This window comes from Echinops telfairi, unplaced genomic scaffold (genome assembly GCF_000313985.2).
Source record: "Echinops telfairi isolate 266 unplaced genomic scaffold, ASM31398v2 ScPeMD7_3;HRSCAF=10, whole genome shotgun sequence".
NCBI classification, from domain to species: Eukaryota; Metazoa; Chordata; class Mammalia; order Afrosoricida; family Tenrecidae; genus Echinops; species Echinops telfairi.
Genome location: NW_022103899.1, coordinates 31137893 through 31159000, shown reverse-complemented (window position 1 = coordinate 31159000; position 21108 = coordinate 31137893). Strand labels below are relative to the sequence as shown.

General features: G+C 42.1%; 1 protein-coding gene across 1 annotated transcript in view; it reads right to left on the bottom strand.

Moving 5' to 3' along the window:
- PARD3B (par-3 family cell polarity regulator beta) overlaps nucleotides 1-21108 on the bottom strand; it is a 1175277-nt gene that overhangs the window by 559558 nt on the left and 594611 nt on the right. The window contains exons 5-6 of the mRNA XM_045296697.1: nucleotides 17799-17875; nucleotides 5299-5385 (exon numbers count right to left, since the gene is read on the bottom strand). Of these exons, the coding sequence (XP_045152632.1) occupies nucleotides 5299-5385; nucleotides 17799-17875 (164 nt within the window). The remainder of the gene's footprint in view (nucleotides 1-5298; nucleotides 5386-17798; nucleotides 17876-21108) is intronic.

Below are 21108 nucleotides of genomic sequence, written 5' to 3'. Positions count from 1 at the left end.
CCTGCTGATAGCTAGATCAGAGGTTCACACACATGAACAGCCCCACAGAGAAAAGATGGAGCTATCTACTCCTCCTGTAAAGATTTCCAGACTTGGAAAACCTTTATAGGGGTTGGAATCAATGGCAGTAGTACAGGTCGAGAGAAGTAAGGGGTCCTGGTGGCAACATGGTTTAAGCACTTGCCTGTTAACAAAAGTTCAGTAGTTGTCACCCACCAGCAGCTCTGCAGCAGAAAGATGAGGCTGTCTGCTTCCCTGGAAGTTGTGACTTTGGAAATCTCATGGGCAGCTCAACTTTGTCCTACAGGGTCACTATGTGCCAGAATCAACTTGATGACAGTGGAGGTGGTTTAGGTTTTTATAGCGAGGATACTCCCAGAGGATGACTAGACATGTGTTTGTATGAATTGGGTTTGTGTAAGGAGGAGTGTGGCGAGAGGGACCAGTGCCACAGAGAGAGGTCTTGAACACCAGCAGATGAACTCCTTCTACTGAAGCTGAACAAGACCACTCACGACCCACTGTCTCTGCAAAGGACAATGACAGCGAGGAAGGCAAGATTTGGGGACATTTCAACACGGGAACCAGTAGATCCTGGGACTTGGAGTAGAGTGAGCATGAAGAAAAAAACAAAGCAACCCAAAACCTATGGCAATAAGAATAAGAATTAAATTTACACACAGGCATAACCAAACCTGTTGCCATCAAGTTGATTTTGACTTATGTGTGTACATATATATGTATAATGTATGTTCGTATACACATCTGCAGCTCTGTTACATAACAGTAACATCAAATTACTCAAAGACATGGGATGTGTATATTTTAGGTACTTATCATTTTGAAGGTTATTATTGTTTTTATAGCATAACACAATCTTTACTATCTCTTAGACCAAGAAAGAAAAATGGTATGTACTCCAAGAAGAATCTCTGGGCTCAGAAAGAACAATTTCCACTTTTGTTGCCCTCTTGTTTTTCTACTTTGCCATGCTCTTTGGGATAGGAGCACTGTGTTCTCTTACATAGTCCTTTTGCACTACATTTCGAATCTAAATGAAATATGAGCACATTGTATACATGCATAAGAGGGTTAAGCAGGGAAAAGGCCAATGTGTAATGCTAATGAATTAGCCCTGGTGACACAGTGCTTATGAGTTGGGCTGCTGACCACAAGGTTAGTAGTTTGAAACCACCAGTTGCTCCTTGGGAGAAAGATGAGGCTTTTCACTCCCACAAAGAGTTAGCATCTCAGGAACCCACAGGGGCAGTTTGACCCTACCCTATGTGGTCACCATGAGTTAGAACTGACTCAATGGCAGTGAGTTTGATTTTTGTTTGGGGTTTATAATGCTTGAGTAGGGGAAAATATCTCCTCTGATTTGGAAGAGTGGAACATGTCCTTCCAGGGTCCCAGGTCCTGAGCTCATGCAATCTCAAGATGTCCATGGGAAAGAGAGGCTATAATAGACAGAGTGCTTCTACTTCAAAAACACTCATTGGATGCAGTATGTTCTTTCCATAGACAATGGCAAATAGCCATGCTACCTACTGTAGGCGTAGCTCAGAGGTACAGTGTGCTCGCCTTCATTTCCTAGTTATAGCAGATTAATAGATTAACCAAGCCTGCCCTATGTGAAATGGAAGAGACACAGCTACTATTTGAGAAAGTATCTGAATTCAAGTTAATATTTTAAAGATACTAGTGTAATATCTCATAATATAAAAAATACAACCATTTGACATAGAAAAAAAGCCAAAAACCACACCCCTAAAAAAGAACCCAAACTCAAAAACTCCCCTAAATAGGAAAGAATATTATACTTTCTCCTAAATTAAATAATGCTCTAATAATTTTGGTGGGGGGGGATTCTCATTAAGGTGGATTCACAATAGCATGATCCATTAGGAGGCTCACATGTGGTTACCAACTAGTTTATGTAAGTGATATTTTTTTAACAAGCATTCAAGTCTTCCTTTAATTTAATTCAGTACATCATCAGTCATGTAATGTTACTCCCTAGGATTTAATTTCACATTTTGGGAGATGAATTAATTCTTTCAGGCCACTGGGTTGCAATTTGGCTGGCACATTACAGCTGGAGCAAGCTATGTGAACCTTACTGATCTAAATAGGCCAACTTTCCATGAAAAAATTATTGACAGAAGAAGCCCAACTGTAAAACCCATGTGTCAGAGGTAATTTTGGTAAAATGTAACACGGAGTGATTTTATTAGTCTGGTTCCTCACAAGAAACCACTGCTGCCCTCTCTAATTCACAGCAGGGGGAGGGCCCCACCAGTTTGGTGCCATCCAGGCGAGGAGGAGCAGCTCAGAAAAGAGCCTCTTGTTATCCTCTCTACCCAAAACTGGTGGGCAGTGGTAGCTGTTTCATTTGGGACCCAGGTGAGAAGGGAGTAAAGATTAATGCTGTCCAGGAGCTACAGGCTGGGACTAACCAGTTGATATGCATTAATGGATGAACATAAAGATGCTGAAATCCCCAGCCATGCAGAATAAGATGGGTAAGGAGAGCACTTTGCTCTTGTAATCCACATTTAGACTCCCGCCTACCTTCTCCGTGTCCCCTCTGCACTCCATGCCCTTGACCGCTCAGAATCTCTGCCTAAACACCTCCACTTTCCCTCAGCCCTCCCTCTTTTAGGTTGGACTGTCTTCACTAGGTAGTTGGTATATGTGGCATCTTTACGTAGTGGAGGCTTTCTACTCCTGTGAAGACTCTGAAACCCAGAGGGAATCTCAACCCTGTCCTGGAGGCTTGCTCTGAGTCAGAATCAATTCCAGGGCAGTGGATTCTGCTTGGGGGGGTTTATGTCATTGCAAACCGGACATTTCATCCTTCGTGGCTACAGACTGCACGAGATGCGGATGACACACGTTGCCAGGATAAAGGGTCAGTTCAGTTCCTTTTCTTCACAAGTTTGCAGATCTTTGCCTTCCTTTCTTTGTACTGTGCAAGCCGCTGACCCCCAATACCAGCAGCTTTAGGCACACTGCACATGTCATCCCCTGAATTCACCGAGCCCTTCTCTAGTCTAGCAGCCACATGTCCTACTCGGGAGCGTGGAACTTAGATAAGGTTCCTTATTCAACAACAGGTGGACCAGTGCTCTTCTAAAAGAAATAAACAAATTAGAGGCAAAGCCAATGGCAGTCATCTCAGTGAAGAATCACATGTAAATTCTGAGTTCAAGTAGTGACACACACTGATCAACGAGAGGAAATGAAGAACCGAGTGGTCCACCGTGACCCTAACTAACCCCAAACACACATGAACTCATATGGCCGTGTGAGGCCAGACACTTGCCTGACATGCCTGTGGACACTGCTGCATCGAGACACCTGGGTGACATTAAGGGTGCTATTTCAGCCTGCACTCATTACCTTGTAACTTTTATTAGCTCATATCTCGGCTTCCATATTGTTTTTAGTGGTTTTTAATAAAATTGCCTTCCTATGATACTAATGAATAGCAACAAAAGTAGAGGAAAAAGAGGAGAGAGTGGAGGAAGTGGAGGAGGAGGAGGAGGAGAAGGAGGAGGAGGAGGATGAGGAGGAAAACAATAGCAATTGCCAAGTCGATGGACTTGGAAACGTTTCTTGTCCGTGAAATAAATTCACTCAAGTTTATTCCCCTCATTCGAACTGAGAGAAGGTGGTTTCTGACCCAGAGGGTAGACTTGTTTCCATACCGCTGAAAGTGAACCAGGGTGACTGTCACACGGTGTGTTCCTGGGGTTTTCGAAAGTGGGGTGATCCTGTGTTCTGTTCCAGCTTCCTGAAGCTAAAGGACCTAGTCATCCAGCCACTCTGCTATTCCACAAAGAGCCATCAGTATGATTCTGCCCAAACCTTTTGGAATTTCTCAAGACAACTGGGCACATATTAACCTTGTCTGTCAAAAACAACCTCCGTCTGTCCTGGGCCATAACCCATAACGTTTATAAACACCCATGTTAACACATTCAGGAAACGAGACGAGAGCCACTAACTCTGCGGTTCATTTCTCATCACATGGTAGTTGCAAAAAAGGTGATGCCTTTGCAATCACAGGCGGCAGGTGGCTCCCTGCTGCCCTTGATGCCAACCAAGATGCCATGGCTAAATCTGGCCGCCTGGCTGTATGGCAGGCTGAACTGAGTAAATAGTGACAACCAGTAAATGAATACTTTTATAACCTTTGGGAAAATGTTCGTTCTGAAAAAGCAGTGGACGAAGGGTATGTCAAGGGCTCTGGCACTGTGTTCGACCTTCGGCAAATCACTCGACATTTCTGGCCAATGATAACTTAACCTAAGCTAGAGTGTTCTGCCTTTTCAATGCTGCATTTCAGAATAAATTTAGCCAATTAAGTAAAGTCATGTTATGTGGGTGATAAACTCATTTTCTTTTCAATTTCCGATAGCCTGTAATGGTATAGTCTCTCATACCTATTCTCAAAGGTTGTTATAATGAATGACAAGAGATCACAGGCACACACTAACTTTTTGGGAACACATGTTCTACATTCAGTTTGGAAGACATGAATTTCAAGAAAGGCGGGCGAAAGTGAACTAACTGGTCACTTGCCCAAAATACATTGATATGCTTTTAAAATTTCAAAAGAGTGTGGTAAATTCTTGTTAATGTGTTTTAATACTACTTTAGAAAAGATAAACAATAAGACTATGTGTTCTAACAATAGCTAAGACCACCAAACATCTATGGCTTTTGAAATAGTTCTCATATTTAGAAAGAAGGAAACTTATTATTCTAAGTTTCTATTTACCTGTGCCTCAGAATATACAGTCTCACTCTTACTCTGGTTTTCTAGAGGTCAGAGCTACTGTGCCAATGTCAGATCCCGTCTAACAGGAAATACTGCCCTGCCTTTACTCTAACCACAAGCTAAAGTGTGTTTTAAACACTAAGAAAGCTCAGTTGTGACTAGTCCAGCAGTATGTTAAATAAAGCTTTGGCTAGGGACTCTGTTTATTATCGTGTCCCTGACAAGGGTGCTTTAAGAAAGTACTTCCGATTTACTTGTAATTGAGAAACTCTTGAATTTTCGCCCCTCTTTGATTGCATCCACAAAGTAAATGATTTTATTTTGTTTCCAATAAGTAAAAGATTTTATTTTGCTTCTAATATATGAGTGGTCAATGAAAGTTTATCCTGAGGTGTCCATCGGAGTAAAAGCTACACATGCTTAATCCTCTTTTGGAAGGTGCTTGAGAAAATGAGCTCCAGCCAGGCTTTTCATTAGCTTGAGCATCTGCAATAAGGAAAAGGTCTTACCTTCCACTTAGAGATGAAAAGAAGGGCACTACATGTATCCCCAAGGGGCCTCCTTCCCCAGAAATCTCCACTGTTCTTGTCATATCCCTGGGCAGACAAAACACAACAGAAAAACAAGAGCACAGATGAGCTTCTGCCAAGTCACCGATGAGGCACATTAAAATCAGGAAGCTAATAAAAGGATAGGAAGATGGGGAAGAAACACCTACAGATCACAGCAGCTACGATCAATTCAACAGCAGAAATGAAATCAGAGTTGTACATGATTTGTTGTTAACGTTTTCCTGGAAGATCCAGGAAATAAATGTTTGAAAGGACTAACTGATTGCCCCTTTTTTCCCTCCCTCTACAAGAGGAGCAAATGGAAATGACTCTACAAAAATAACTTCCTTCTTAACTTAATCTGCATAAATCAACATATTTAAAAGGATATACAGAAAACTGAAATTTCTCCCCATTGAGACACACTTGAAAGTTACTGTACAGACCATAAAATATGTGCAAGGAAGCATAACTATGCGTAAGTGTAAAGCTGGCTGTTTTTCAGAGCAGTGGAGAAATGAAATAAAACGCATATTTATTAGAAAAAGCACAGAATCACATTGTACGGTGGTGCCGAAGCCACAGTTGGTAAACACATAAGGGAATGCTCAGAGCACTATAAATCAAGGCCTAAACTTGCCTTTCAATAAGGCATCACTTGTATTCAATGGAACAATTCCAAATTTTCACCTTTTTATTTCCTTTTAAGAGGTAGAAAAAGAAGTTGCAAAGCCTGGGGAAAAATTTATTACAGAGAGAAATCGAAAGCCTGACCCACCCAACCTGCAGCAGATTAAGAAAAAGATGAGCTAGAAACATTAATGGATAGTGTATTGGACTGAAATATACCAGGCATGGGGAGCTTTCAGGCAATACAAAGTAGAAGCAATACGTTTTCATAAAGATGAAAAATAATAACCGTGAACAATTACTGGTTCCTTTAAACCCAGACAGAGAAAATGCAATTGCCAGAGGAAAACTGATAAAGCTGAAGCAAACATCCCTGTTAAGGAAACTGGTAGCAGGTGTCCATTGTTTCCTATTTACATGAAAATGACCTAAAACTAAATGTCAGATTAAAAGCTACAGCTGCTACACATGCTTTCCTCCTCCAAATTGAAAATGGTGAAGTCGGGGTGCCTTGCTGGAAAGTTGAGAACGGCCGTCCAGAAGCAAAGGGACTGATGAGTTCACGCTGCATGAAGCATCCTCTAAATTATCAGCCATCAAAAATAAATACAATGAACAGATCCTCTTTAGTGGATTAGGCTTAATGTCATTCTTTTAGAAAGTGAACCAATTTTCATTAATAACTGTAAAAAAGAGCACACCCGTGGCCAGAATTCGTGCAATATGATGGACTATCAAATCCGATGATTTCACCCAGATATTGCTCAGATATCTAAAAGTTGTTCAAACAAGGTATATGAAAAGCCTGAAATGAAAGTTAGAAAAGTTATCATGATATTATCCTAGGATAACAAAGAATGTTGCCTATCCTTCAAGCATGCGAATGTATGTATCAGGAATGTCACATAGGTGTGCATGATAAATACTAAGTATAACATGCTTAGAAGGCAGAGAAAGTATGCAGCTAATGCACCCCAAGCATTACTTTCATCGATAATACCAGATCTTCATTATTACGTAAATAATGGGACCGACTCGTAAGTATTTGTAGAAGAACCAAGGCATTCTAGAGTGATCAAAAAAAATTCAAATCAGAGACTAAAATCTTGCTTAACCATTGTTATCTTTCATCTTTATCATGTGTTTCGATAGTTTTATTTCCCAATGAAGGATCAAGTGTCCACATGCTGATAGATAACACACATACTGAATACACACAGGCTTTTGGAATACAGCTGTTTAGTCTAGAGTAGATTTTAAAAATTTTAGGGCAGCTTTAATGGGGTTTCATTTTAAAGGAAAAAATAAATCACAAAAAATTTCTTTACCCAAAGCAAAATCCACCTGGTAAAACCTAATAAATCCTCTGAATCACACTGAAACCTACTCTTTGGTAATTACAAATCTCATATTTTGCATTTAACTAAAAATGTATATATTATAATTTCTTTAACTGACTTTATTGCAAAAGCCTAAAACTTACTTCCTTGACATAATCTTAAGGTTGATTTCTACTTTACCACCTTCCTTTTTTTTCTCAGTATTACGGAATAAGCTTCTGTGTTGTCATGACATGTCATAGTCACAAGGTTTTGTGATGAACCTTTGAGGAGGGACAATTTTATTATTATTATTCAACTTTTAAATGTCATTTATTGAAAAACCTTTTAGAAAACCAGATGTATTTAATATAGACTGGGCTTAAAGAAGCCCTGTTGACACAACTGTTCAGCATTCTTCTGCTAACTGAATCCTTAGTGATGCCAACCCTGCAAGCAGCCGGACAGGAGAAAAAGCCAACTTCAAACTCCCTGGCATCACGTGCCTCCCTGACGACTCACAGCGATCCTGTAAGGACAGGATCCTGCCCCTGTGACTGTGTGGGACTGGCACTCTGTACCTGAGTAGAAAGCCTCCTCTGTTGTCTTTGGAGCACCCGGTGGTTGGTTCAAACAGCCCACCTCGCAGTTGGCAGCCCAAGACCTAACCTGAGATCTACCACGAGGCTCCTCCTTCAGGAGAAGGACCTGGTAATTGGTTTCCTAGAAGGATGATGATCAGAAAAAAAAAATCCTACACGCCGTGCTACTTGACCACATGGAGTAAGTATGAGTCAGAATTGATGGCCGCCAACAAGTGTTCCCCATGCTCTGCTGGACCATGCCGTCCACGTGTTTTTAATGTGTTTTAAAGCCAAACAAACACCTAGCTTTTATACAATCTGAAGTACTATAGAAATACCTGTTGCATAGAATTGATTTTTAGAAGAAAGGCACAGTAAGTCAAACAATTATTTGGGTACATACCTCATAGAGTGCGAGTTTACTAAGCTGTGAAAATATGCCATTAATGTTGCTTCTTTATACAAACTTCAGAGTAAGTTTAGGGACCAGTGAGCATGCTTTTATGTATGTGTTGAGAGCAGGCTGCTGGGAGGAGAGAAGCTGGAAGATAGACAGGATGGATTAGGTAGAAATGAGGTGGTAAGGAAATCCCAGCAATGGAGAGAGAGAGAGAGAGAGAGATTCAACTGAAAAAGAGAACTAGGTAAGCAAAGGAAAAATATTTCCTTTATTCATAAAAGAAAGGTGGGGCAATCCCAATGAGACAATGCAGTTTGTCTTCTAAAATGGTTTATATGTAACAGATAGGGTTGATATGCTACAGCACTTCAGATTGTATAACAGCTAGGCATTTGGATTTGTTTTAAAACAAATACAAATATGTGAACTGTATAAAATATGATAAACTGCATGGTCCTGCATAGTTTCTGTAGAAGTCGGCTTTTAGCAACTTTATAAGACGCACAAAAAATAGAAGCAGATGGTCACAAATCATTAGATTAACTAGCATCAAACCAGCTAAATTTCCTAAGATCCACTTGACAACACGGATTCACATAATCACTGGCAGCAGGCCTACCATTCGAAGAGCGGAGGATAAAGCGTGGGTGAAGCTGTGGCATCAGAGGTTAAAAATGGAGCTGCCACTCCAAATGGCTACTCTGTCTGAGCAAGACTGAAAGCCCCTTAATTGGCTTCCCTTCTGAAGAAAGACTTGAAACCCCAGTGGGAAAATAACAGAAGCTACAGATGTGTGCAGGTGTGTTTCTCGCGGCAAATGGACAGCATGAAAGTTCATCAGCTCAGTGATAGAGCATCCAGCGAAGCTAAGGAGGGATCGGGCAGGAGACGTAGAGATTTTATTCCAGACAATTGTTGTTGTTGTTGTTGTTAGGCTCCATGGAGTCTGCTCCTAACCATAGCGACTGTGCACAACAGAACAGACCACGGCAGGGTCCTGGGCCATCCTCCCACTGCCTATGCCTGAGCCCATTGCTGGAGTCAGTGTGTCCCTCCATCTCGCCGAAGGTTTCCTCTTTTTCTCTGCCCTTCTAGTTTACCAAACATGCTGTCCTTCTCCAGGGACTGACAGCTCCTGACATGCCCAACATCTGTCAGATGAAGGCTTCTCATCCTCGCCTTGAACAAGCACTCTGGCCGACTTCTTCCATCACAGGTCGGTTTGTCCTTTAAGCAGCCCATGGCCCCTTCAATGTTCTTCTGCAGCACCGCCATTCAAATGCATTCTATGGTCTTCCTTGTTCAATGTCCAATTTTCACATGCACACGATGCAATGGAGAATACCGGGGCTTGGGTCAGGCGCACCTGCTGCTTCCCTGAGCACTGATTACGGATCCAAGCAAAACAAAATCCTTGACAATGTCAATCTTTTCTTCATTTACCATGATGTTACCTATTGGTCCAGTTGTGAGGAGTATGGTCTGCCTTCTATTGAGTTGTAATCCATACTGAAGGCTATAATCCTCTAACTTGATCAGCAAGCGTGTCACTTCAGAAAATTAGGGTTCGTTTACTTAATTACAAAGAAAGGTATGTTCTATCGGTAACGAACATAAAATAGATTCAGTTATCTGAGTCAGTTATTTAATGTAAGATCCCAAATCTCAGTTTCATTAATTGGGCAATGATGATCTTAAGAGAAGTCCGTAATGGAGTTGTGGGTTTTATTGATAAAACAGAAAACTTAGCACACATATGCCACCCCTATAGTGCCAGACACAGAGTGGTTAGTAAGTATTCTCTATTGGTATGAATATTAGATCTTTCTAGAGGAAAAAATAAGCTAATGGCTAAAAACTTTCTGAGTTTTGAACTAATTTCCCCAACAATGTTTTTAAGAATTCTTCAGTACCGTAGGACTGAGGAAAAAAAGTTTCTTCATGATTAGACTGCTGATGTAGAGATACATGGCCAAGAGTTGCAAAACTAGCTGGTTTCCTTCAGGGACTGAAACACACAGGCCAGTCTTATGTGATGGGTTAGGAGATGGCCTGCAAAGTGACCATCTCAGAAGGATGTGCAGATGACCAAAACTCCACCTGACCTGGAAAGCTTGGTTAACAGTCTGACCTGGTGGAATGAACTCCAAAAGGACCAGGAGTCGACATTTCCATAACTTTGAGAAGTTGATGGACATCCAGAATGAGATCTATCATCAATCGACATTTTACCTTTTTGGAAACAAGAAAACCGCTTGTACACTTGAGTGCTTCCCATAGCGTTGTCCTTGTAAGCTGTGTTCAACACAACAGATGTTTAGCATTTTTCTTAAGCAGGAAACAAAATTTTAAAGCCGCACACTGTTCTCTTAAATCACCCATCACAATAAACAAGGTTCAAGTGAAACTGCTTTTAAGAAAAAATTGACTGTGATTAGAGAGAACTTCCTTAGGCAACACTACTGGGTGCACTAATTCAGAGTGAGATGCTCGATGATCACCTAGCAGGAAAAATGCTTACTTCAAAAACTCTGCTCCATTGAGCACAATTCTGGTGTTTTCTATTTTGGGGGGAGTCCCCCCTCTTGTTGAGTTTCAAAACTCATGTCATTATGAGGATGAGGGTACAGTATCAGGAAGCAAAGTTGGAATCAGGAACAGCTTTCTCAAAGAAGTAGTTCTTGAGGTGGGATTGTGAAAGGCAAAAATGTTTATCTACCAGGAATGGTAGGCCGGGGTGGGGGTGGGGCGGAGGGGGCAGGGGGCATGCACAGGAGAGGGAATGGCATGCAGTGAAGATGGTTTATGGGTACCCTGGGAATTTGGCAAATAATCCCCAATGACTTCTCTTTTTAAATAAATAGAGAGTGGAAGATAAGGTTAAATCATTAGGCTGAGATTAAATCTCAAAATGGTGTGCCAAATTCCTTGTTTACAAAAATGCACACTTAATTTTGTTGAAAATGAGATCACTAGAGGTTTGTGAAGCAAGGAGTGGTGTGATAAATGCCATGATGAATGTCAATTCACTCAGTAGTGATAGGAAGGTTCAACTAGAACAGGGAGAGAGAAACGGGATTTTAACAGAGGGGTTAGGTATTCACAGTATTCTTACTGGAAGGGAGGCATGAGGAATAATTACGGGAAGGAAAAAAACACATGGAAACCTGAGCAGAATTTCAAGACTCTTTAAGCTATACTCGGCAAATCATTTGCTGAATGAACGGAGATCAGAAGCAAAGAAAGTAAGATTAAAAAGGATGGGAATTTAAGCCTGGAAACAATTCTAATCCCGAGGCGGCTAACAGGAGGCAATTGGGGCCAGAGGATGGAGGTGGTGTCAGGGATGAGCGGATATTAGGAAGGAGGCGATGGTCTTTTGTGTACTTAAGGAAAAGTACAAGAGAGATTAAAAACAAGCCAGCAAACCAAACTGTCCGCTCAACCTCTTACTTCTTTGTGTTTTTAAAACCTGAGCATTTGTTGTTGTTGAGAATATATGTGGCCGAACACACACCATTTCCACAATTCCTAGGGCACAATTCAGGGACATGGATTACACACCTCTGGCTGCACAATCATTACTAACCTCCTTTTCTGAATGTTCCCAGTCACAACTAGTTAAGTTGTTTAACCAGTGTTCAAGCCCAGGGTTTGAGTGAATCCCAAGGTTTCAGAAGTAAGAACGCTTGCGGTTGTTGTTATTGTTGTTGTTAGATGCCGTGATGTTAGCTCCAGCCCATAGCAATCTCATGCACAACAAACTGAAACACTGCCTGATGCGGCGCCATCCTCACAATCATCCCTATTCTAGAGCTCATTTTAGCAGCTGCTTTTTCCATCCACTTTGTTGAAGGCTTTCCTGTAGTTTAGGAACATGAACCCAGGAGCCCATTGACACTCCAGGAGAATTAATAGCGGATGGCAATCGTCTAGGTGAGAGGGAACTCGGGCTTGAGCAGTGGCTACAGGAATGAAAACGCGAGAAAGGCTCTGGACATTTCGCAGTAGGGACTCTTCTGCACACCATTTACTTAACCCAGCAGGAAGGATGTTTGCCGTCTTCAGCTGGTGCCAAGCTCTGTGGAGGAGCAGACGCCTTGATCTCATCCTATGACGATGATGACCACATTAACACAGCTCTAATTGGTGGTTCCCTAATTTCTCTCCTACTATCTGTCACTATCCCAATACACCAAGCACTTGGTCCTCTCCTCCCAGACCTCTCTTTCCTGTCGTAGCTGTGCATTCCGCGCTGTTAAGACTGTCCCCATCCTCCCCCCACCCCAAAGCTGGGTCGGGCCAAAGGCTCACACTCACGGAATCCCAGCTGTGCTCCTCTGGTGGTGCTCAAGTGTGAGGTCTCTAACTGTAGTTATGTGGTTTATAATAACACACTAATGAATGTGGGAAGATATACAAAATAAAGGTGAGTCAATAACCTTGGCGGCGGCAGCAGTGGATGTAGGTGGGGTACCTGGATGTTGGTGTGTGTGTTGGACTTGATCCTGCTCCTAGAGAGGCTTGCTACCTGTGACCCCGACCACCAGGTGTTTCCTCCTGTGAAGCAGGTGGTGGGTTTGAACTGTCAATGTTTTTAGTTACCAGCAGAGCACCTGAGCCCTTGCAGCACGATGGCTGGGATTGGGGTTTTTAGCAGTTAGTTAATTGCATCGACTTGCAGTTCCCTAGCTTCCTAAGGAGCCTGGTGACAGAGAGCTTAAAGGGCTCTGCTGCTCTAAGACAAGTCAAGGTGTAAACTCACCAGTGACCCTGTGGGTGAGATGGAGCTGTGGGTTTCCATAAGGATAGATAGATGGCCCTGGGCACCCAATGCGGGCACTGTGACTAATTGCTCTGAGTCAAATGGACTTAATGGCAGAAAGTCGGTTTGATGAGCTTACCTCAGTGATTAAAAAAAGATAGAAAGCAAAAGGCTATTTTTAGAAAATTATAAGCATACATACATAATTTAATAATAACATTTTGAAGTTGTATATTTCCTTTCTCTCAAATTTCTATTCCTGGAGAAAACTTAGCTGATTAGTTCACACAGTTATAAGGCATACAAGTGGCATTTCATCAGATTTTTTTTTAAATGGTAAATGTTTTATTTTATTTCTTAAAAAAAGAATTTTATTTGGGGCTCGTACAACATTAATCACAATCCATCCATTGTGTCAAGCACATTTGGACATTTGTTGCCATCATCATTTTCAAAACATTTTCTTTCTTCTTAAGCCCTTGGTATCAGCTTCTCCTTTTTTCCCCTTTCCCCTTCCCCTCCCTCCCTCCCTCCCTCCCGAACCCTTGATAATTTATAAATTATTCTTATTTTTTCATGTCTTACACTTCACTTTTCTGTTGTCTGTCCCCCAGGGAGGGGGTTACATGTAGATCATTGTGATCGGTTTCCCCCTTTCCCCCTAATCTTCCCTTCCCCTCCTGGTATCGCTACTCTCATTATTGGTCCAGAAGGGTTTATGGTCCGAGATTCCCTGTACCAGTGCAGAATCTCTGGTCTAGCCAGATTTGCATAAGGTAGAATTGGGATGAGAGTGGGTGGGGAGGAAGCATTATAGAACTAGAGGAAAGTTATATGTTTCATTGGTGCTACACTGCACCCTGACTGGTTCATCTCCTCCCTGCGACCCTTCTGTAAGAGGGTGTTCAGTGCCTACAGATGGGCTTTGGGTCTCTACTCCACACTTCCCCTCATTCACAATGATATGATTTTTTGGTTCTGGGTCTTTGATGACTGATACCTGATCTTATTGACACCTCATGATCACACAGGAAGAAGGTATGCTTCTTCTATGTGGGCTTTGTTGCTTCTCAGCTAGATGGCCACTTGTTTATCTTCAAGCCTTTAAGACCCCAGATGCTATATATTTTGATAGCTAGGCACCATCAGCTTTCTTTACCACATTTGCTTATGCACCATTTTGTCTTCAGCGATCGTGTCAGGAAGGTGAGCATCATGGAATGCCAGGTTATTAGAACCAAGTGTTCTTGCCTTGAAGGAGTACTTGAGTAGAGTCCCAATGTCCATCTGCTACCTTAATTATTAACATATAGATATGAATACATAGATCTATTCCCTTCTCGTTTTATATATACATACATTTACATATGTACATGCCTGTATTTAGACCTCTATAAATATCCTTTGCCTCCTGGTTCTTTCCTTTATTTCCTTTTTACTTTCTTCTTGTCCCACCAACATGTTCGGGCTTAGTAACACCTCACAGCTACATTGCCCTTGATTAAGCCCCACTAGGCATCCTGTGTCCCTCTCTCCACTGAGTTTAGTTCACTTCTTGCGCCCTTGTCCCTGGATTGGTTCCCAACCCACCCCCTTCCTTTCTCCCACCTCCCCTTCTCTCGTATCTCCCCCGGAACCATTGGTCCTGTTCTTTTCGTCTCCGAATTGCTTATCCTGCCTATCTTATCTAGAAAGACATGCAGAGACATTAATAAGCACAAAAGCCAGGCAAAGCCAAACAAAACAGCACAGGAAGTCAAGACCCACAAAACAAAAACCTAAAAAACAAAATAACACAAAGCAAGCCCCTGACAAAAATGGAAACACCTATAAATAGTTTAAGGTCTCTTTGTTGGCCTTTATGAGTGTTTTCCAGTTGAGTCTGATGGGGTGCCACACTGTCTCCAAAGTCAATTTTTGGTATTCCCCAGGGATATCATCACTTTTCTCCCCTTGCTGCTCTGTTGCATGCCCTTAGTGTTTTGCCCCAGTGTGATGGGGCCAGATTGTACACAATTCCCACTGTTGTCCACCATAGTGCTATGGTTTAGTGAGGGAAGTCATGTCTCATGGTGGGACCTCCCTATGGCCCTCTCTGTGCATTGTCTGCTCTGAGCAGGAATATAGAACAACACCAAGCTAGTGGAGAGGAAGGGCTAGGAGGTGGAAGGAGGGGGAAAGTGATGGCAGGGCAGGAGGAAGCAAAAGGAAACAAAGGAAAACGCTAGGAAGCAAAGGCATAGACAGGGAGATTAACAGAGGTGTGGGTTTATGTAAATACATTCATCCAGATAAATGGCCTATGTACATATATTTATAAAGCAATACGCTGAAGCTGCAGATGGACCTTGGGCCTCGGCTCATACATTCCCTCAGAACAAGAACACTTTGTTTTAACAAACTGGCATTCAGTGATGGTCAGTCCCCCACCCCCATGATTGCTGAGACAAATTGGGTGCATGAGCACATGTGGTGATGACAGAGGATGGTGCCCGGCTATTACAAGATACAGTGTCTGGGGTCTTAAAGGCTTGAAGTTAAGCAAATGGAGCCATCCAACAGTGAAGCAACAAGCCCACTTGGAAGAAGCACACCAGCTGGTGGGACTGTGAGGTATTGAGACCAGGCACCAGGCATCAGAGGACTCACAACAAACAGTAAACAAACAAACAAACAAAAATGCATTGTTGAGAATGGAGAGGGTTGGAGCGGAGACCCAAAGCCCATCTATGGACAATGGAACATCCCCCGACGGAGGATTGCAGGGAGGGGTCGAGCCAATCAGGGTGCAGTAGGGCACTAATGGGTCACACAATATACCTCTGATCCCCTGAGGCCTCCTCACCACCACCCCCACTCCCACCAAATCCCAGCTATCACGACCTCAGTGCCGCTTCCCAATCTAGACGAGATGGGAGCATGAACATAGTATAGGTAAGAGATAAAACTCACACGACATGGAACCCAGGAACAGGCATGGGGATAGAGAGAACAAAAGGTTATGGGGAAGTGGGGGACAGATGGGAAGAGAGGGGGCACCGATCACAATGAATGGCACGTAAGCACACACCCCCATCCAGGGGGAAGAACAACAGAAACCAGAGGGTAAGGAAGACAGCCGTTGGTGTGAGATTTGAAAATAATTAACAATCTACACTCTATCAAGGCGTCATGAGGGTTGGGGGCGGGGAAGGATGGTAAAAAGAGGAGCTGATCCCAAGGGCTCAATGGAAATGTCTAGAAAAGAACAATGGATTATATATGTACGACTATGTTGGACACAATTGATGTATGGATTGTAACAAGAGTTATAAGAGCCCCTAATAAAATGATTAAAAAAGAAAAAAGACTATCATTCTCAGGGCTTGATAGACCAGGATGTGTTCCCCTCCCTCTTCAGCCCTCTTCATTTCTCCTATGTGCTCTGATCAGAAGTACCCCTCTCCCCAAGCTGGAGCTTCAGTGCTGTCCTCTGAAGAGTATGCTTCGGGGTGGGGGTGGGGGGCCACTGGGGCGGTTCACATAGTTGGAATTGAGGCCAGACCTGCAGACCTCTCTATTAGTCCCCTGATACATGTTGGGATGTTGTATTCACATCTTGGATTTTGCCAGATCGTAACACATTTTATGAAAAGTTAATACTTTTTTTTATAGGAGCAAGTTAAGTGCACATAGAAAATAGTACACTTATTTTATTCCTATCTCAAAAAACATCTTATCAAACTTCTGAACAAGAGTGTGCTAGTGATTTTTTTGTACCAAAGTTTTTAATATTGTGCAGCTGGTTAATCAAAGAGGCATAATCTAAATAGATAAATAGTTATATGATCATATAGGTGAAAATTACAAATCTCAAGAGAAATCACCTTTTGGTGATATGAATTCTTATAACACGTACACATACATATATAATACAATAATTCATTTATATATTTAAAGTTAATTCCATGCAACATATTTGGCACCTATTAGTAACTGGACTGAACTGAAAGAATATGTTGGCTACATGATCAAATGAATTTTGTCAACCACAGAAGCCTCACCTTCTGAGGCTGAAGCCAATAATACATTAAAAGCAGAATTATATTCCTCACACCAAATTTTAGAGCCTTAGAGAAATATCATATCAATGATAACATTCATGGCAATAATAAAGATAATGATGACAAATAACAATAGCAGTTGCAACACCAATAAATCCTCAAAGGCCCCATTCTGCTAGAGGCACGGAATGTGCGCCACATGTACAGGAACTTTCTGAAAGTTCAAGAAACAGACAGACAAAAATTCCATTATCTTTCAATTACATTTATCCCCACAAACATTTTGAAGTCTTATATTAGCTCAATTAATTCTCATTTAATTCTCATTTAACTCATTTAATCCTCATCCTAACTCATTTAATCCTCATATGCATGCTCTGAAGAAGGCTTTAATACTATCTCCATTTTGTTTGCTGCTGTCCTTGGGTGCCATGGTGTTGACGCGGACTCACATTGAGCCCGTGTGTCATACAAGGAAAGCCCGTGCAAGTCTGCCCGATGCCCAGCATCACTGGCATGCTGAACCCACTGATGTGGTCATTGCGTTGCGTTTGTATATCTTGTTTGGGGTCTTCCTCTCTTCCACAGACCCTGTTCGCGACCAATTCGGAATGAATTTGCCCCACACTTCTATTTAATTTGATCTTTTGTATCAAATAAGAATAAGATATTAACTATGCAGCAGATAGAAGTACTTTATTCACAGGAAGACAATACCTCAATGCATCCTTAATTTTTGGCGATGTCACGAATTCCGTCTGTTCACCGTTCATAACTTCTCCGTCTTTTATGTCCTGTAGAAAAAGAAACCTATAAGCATGTATGTACTATGTATAGAGAACGATTTGAATAAAATCTCTCCACCTGGAGAGTACATGGGTCTACGCAGGATATGTGCAGTATGTGCCCGTTCCTTTGAAGACTGCAAACAGTTGCTAATCCTCTCAGGTCTTTCCATGATCTTTTCGCTTCTGTTTGGTTGCTGAAAGACTCAAGTGGGCCATTCGCCTGGGTCAGCAACTCGGGCTTGGAATGCATCATCGACTGTCTGCTGTCCAGGAGACTGACTCAGAGAAATCCTGTAGGACAGGGTACAATGGCCCCATGGGGTTTCCAAGGCTGTAAATCTTTAGAGAAACAGACTGACTGCCACATTTTCCCTCCCCACAAAACATCTGGTAGGTTTGAACCACCAAACTTCTGGTTAGCAGCTGAGCGTTAAATGACTGCCCTACCACAGCACATATCATGTAGCTTCCAGCTACTCTATAACAGCATGGGGGACTGACCATCTTTATCGAAAAGGAAAAGGAGGACCAAAGGGACCATGCCCTTGAGAGGCGGTGATGTGTTAGCTTTAATGCCATGTACTGGCTCACCCGTCCTGTGGTCCTAATACACGGAAAGCAAACTCCATGAAGAAGTGTTGTCTAGCAATGTGACTCCTGTCAGAAGCGTATTAAGAACATCATATAAGAAAAAGAAACCGGGACTTCTTACTTTGCCCTGAGATTTAGAGTCAGGGATGACCTTCACCAGAAAGAAGCTAAAATTAACCATTCTGTTTCGAGAATGTTCACTGCATTTCTCCTACAAGGAGATGAAAGGGCCAGAGAGGTGCTGCACTTCTAGAGCCGAAACAAGTTGAATTGGATGTTACCTAGACCAATAGTGGAGAGATGGATCCTAGAAAGCAAGCTTGATATATTCTTATTCATGGAAAACGTTAGCGCCTTGTGGGCAATGAAACCATAATCCTGCAGAAACACCACTCCTTGTCTTAGGGGGAGTAGGGCCACTAGACTCACAGTCTTGGTTATGAACTGTGCATTCAATTTACCAATCTGTCTCATATAAATACCCATTGCCCACCGCCACACAAGTGGCGGATGGAACACACATGAATCTGAAAACATCGATTCAACAAGAGCAACAAGAATAACAAGCTTGAACACAAATGAGTTAGGCGACTGTCTTAATTAAAGCAAGGCATATCAGCAATGACAGCAGTTTGTCTCAGTGACTGGACTGGAAAACAGCAAGCGTGCTTCAGTCTTACACTGAGTGGCAATGCTCCAATGAGCATTTCTGATGCTTTGGTGAGGAACTTGGTCGGCACTAGATTTTTATTTTCATGTTTCTTCTCTCCACAGGGATAAAGGGGGGGAAATCCATTCATGTAAAGAACACTTCATAGTTGAAGGCCAGAAGCTCTTAAACTTGGAGTGTCTCTGAAAGCTTTTGGCCATTTATTTCATTAAGAAGGGCTTGACATAAGCCGAGGAGAAGAGATGGGAGCATGTAAAAAAAAACACAGTGGAAGACAATTTAACCAACTCATTTAACCAAGATCATGATATTCAAAGACTCCATTTATGCTATTTTTGACGTCATTATAAATGGCATTGTTTTCTTTATTTCATTTTTACTTCATTGCTAGCACATAGAAATACAAGGTATTTTGATATATTGGTATTATATCGTGCAACTCCCGCGGACCTTGTTTATCAGTTCTAACAGCTTTCTTCTGTACACGCATTCCTTCTGGCTTCCTGTGTACATGTCATGTCCTCTGTGATGAGAGATATTTACACTTCCTACTTCTGAGGACCCTTTATTTATTTTCGTGCCTAATCACCCTGGCTACAGCCAACAGAAAAAAATGTTGACAAGCTGGAGTAAGAGCAGACATCCTTTCTCTTAGGTAATAACACCTCAGGTAAAGTTACTAATGACTCCTTATAGACCACATTTATTTTCTGCTTTTTAGCAAATGTTCTTTTCAAATAACAATGAAGAAATGTTTTGGCGTACTTGTTAACCCTATATTCTTTCTGGTTTGCAGCCCCTGAGAAGTCTGCTTGGCTGGTTAATGGTTAGCTAATGGCTGGACAGAGATGTCCTTAAATTTCTTAAGCCTCTAAGTACCCTCTGCTTTGTTCAAGGGCACGTGAGTGAGTGTTAGGACATACTTCTCCTATCTTGATAAGGAGTTTATAATTGGGCCCAAGCTTCAAATGTAGCTCAAAGTAAATGTGTAGCATCCTCTCAGGCCTCTTCTGAGTATGTGACCAGTTGTACAGCTAAGTATGGCTCTACAGATTCCCCAGACACGGGTCAGCTCAACCCACACCCATTGCCACTGAGTTGATTCTGAGTCATAGCAACCCTACAGAAGGTTTCAGAGACTGTAAACCTCTACAGGAGTGCGCCGTCTCATCCTCCTCCCTCAGGGCAATGGATGGGTTTGCACTGCTAACCTTGTGGTTGGCAAATCGATGCTTAACCGACAGCACCACCCAAGAGTGGTGCACGAATCCTGTACGAATTCCCTCCCTAGGGCACTTTCATTAAGCACTCATTGGTACAAACTCATCCTAGGCTCCACGGGAGGGAAGGACTGGTGACCAGCTCCCTCACAGCTGACAGCCTGGAAAACCTGATGGCCAGCTCTTCTCTGGGATGGAGAATCATTATGTACCAGTATCACCTTGACAGCACACAAAACCAACAGATTTCCTTTAGTTTCTATGGACCTTTTCTTAGCCACAGTTACTATTGTAGTTCAAGTTGTGCCCCATTAAACAATGAATTCTATTTTCTGACAAACACTCTGGAAATTGTGCTGTTCCATAGGGTGCTTTTAGTCAGGGGAAAGGCGGCACACTTTGTGAAAAGAAACTTTTCCAGAGAGTTGTGAGAGAAAATAATTTAAAAATAGTATTTAAAAATAATAATAGTGAAAATTACTTGGTGGTAGTTTTTTACAGTGGATTTCAAACTCCTTCTATCCCTCTAGTGATGGCCTCAGTGCTGGCTTCCACCATTAACCATGGTTTCAATTAATCAGTTGGGGAATAAAATGAGGATCTATGAAAATGTGATGGTGTCATTGCTCTTAAGAGATATTCAACTTGTCTTTGTCTTACATGCATGTACCCTTTGTTGCTATAAGACTTTGATGAATGTCCAGATTGAGGAAGAGCTTTATTTTAATGGTTTTGACAGTATTGTCATTTTTTGTGGA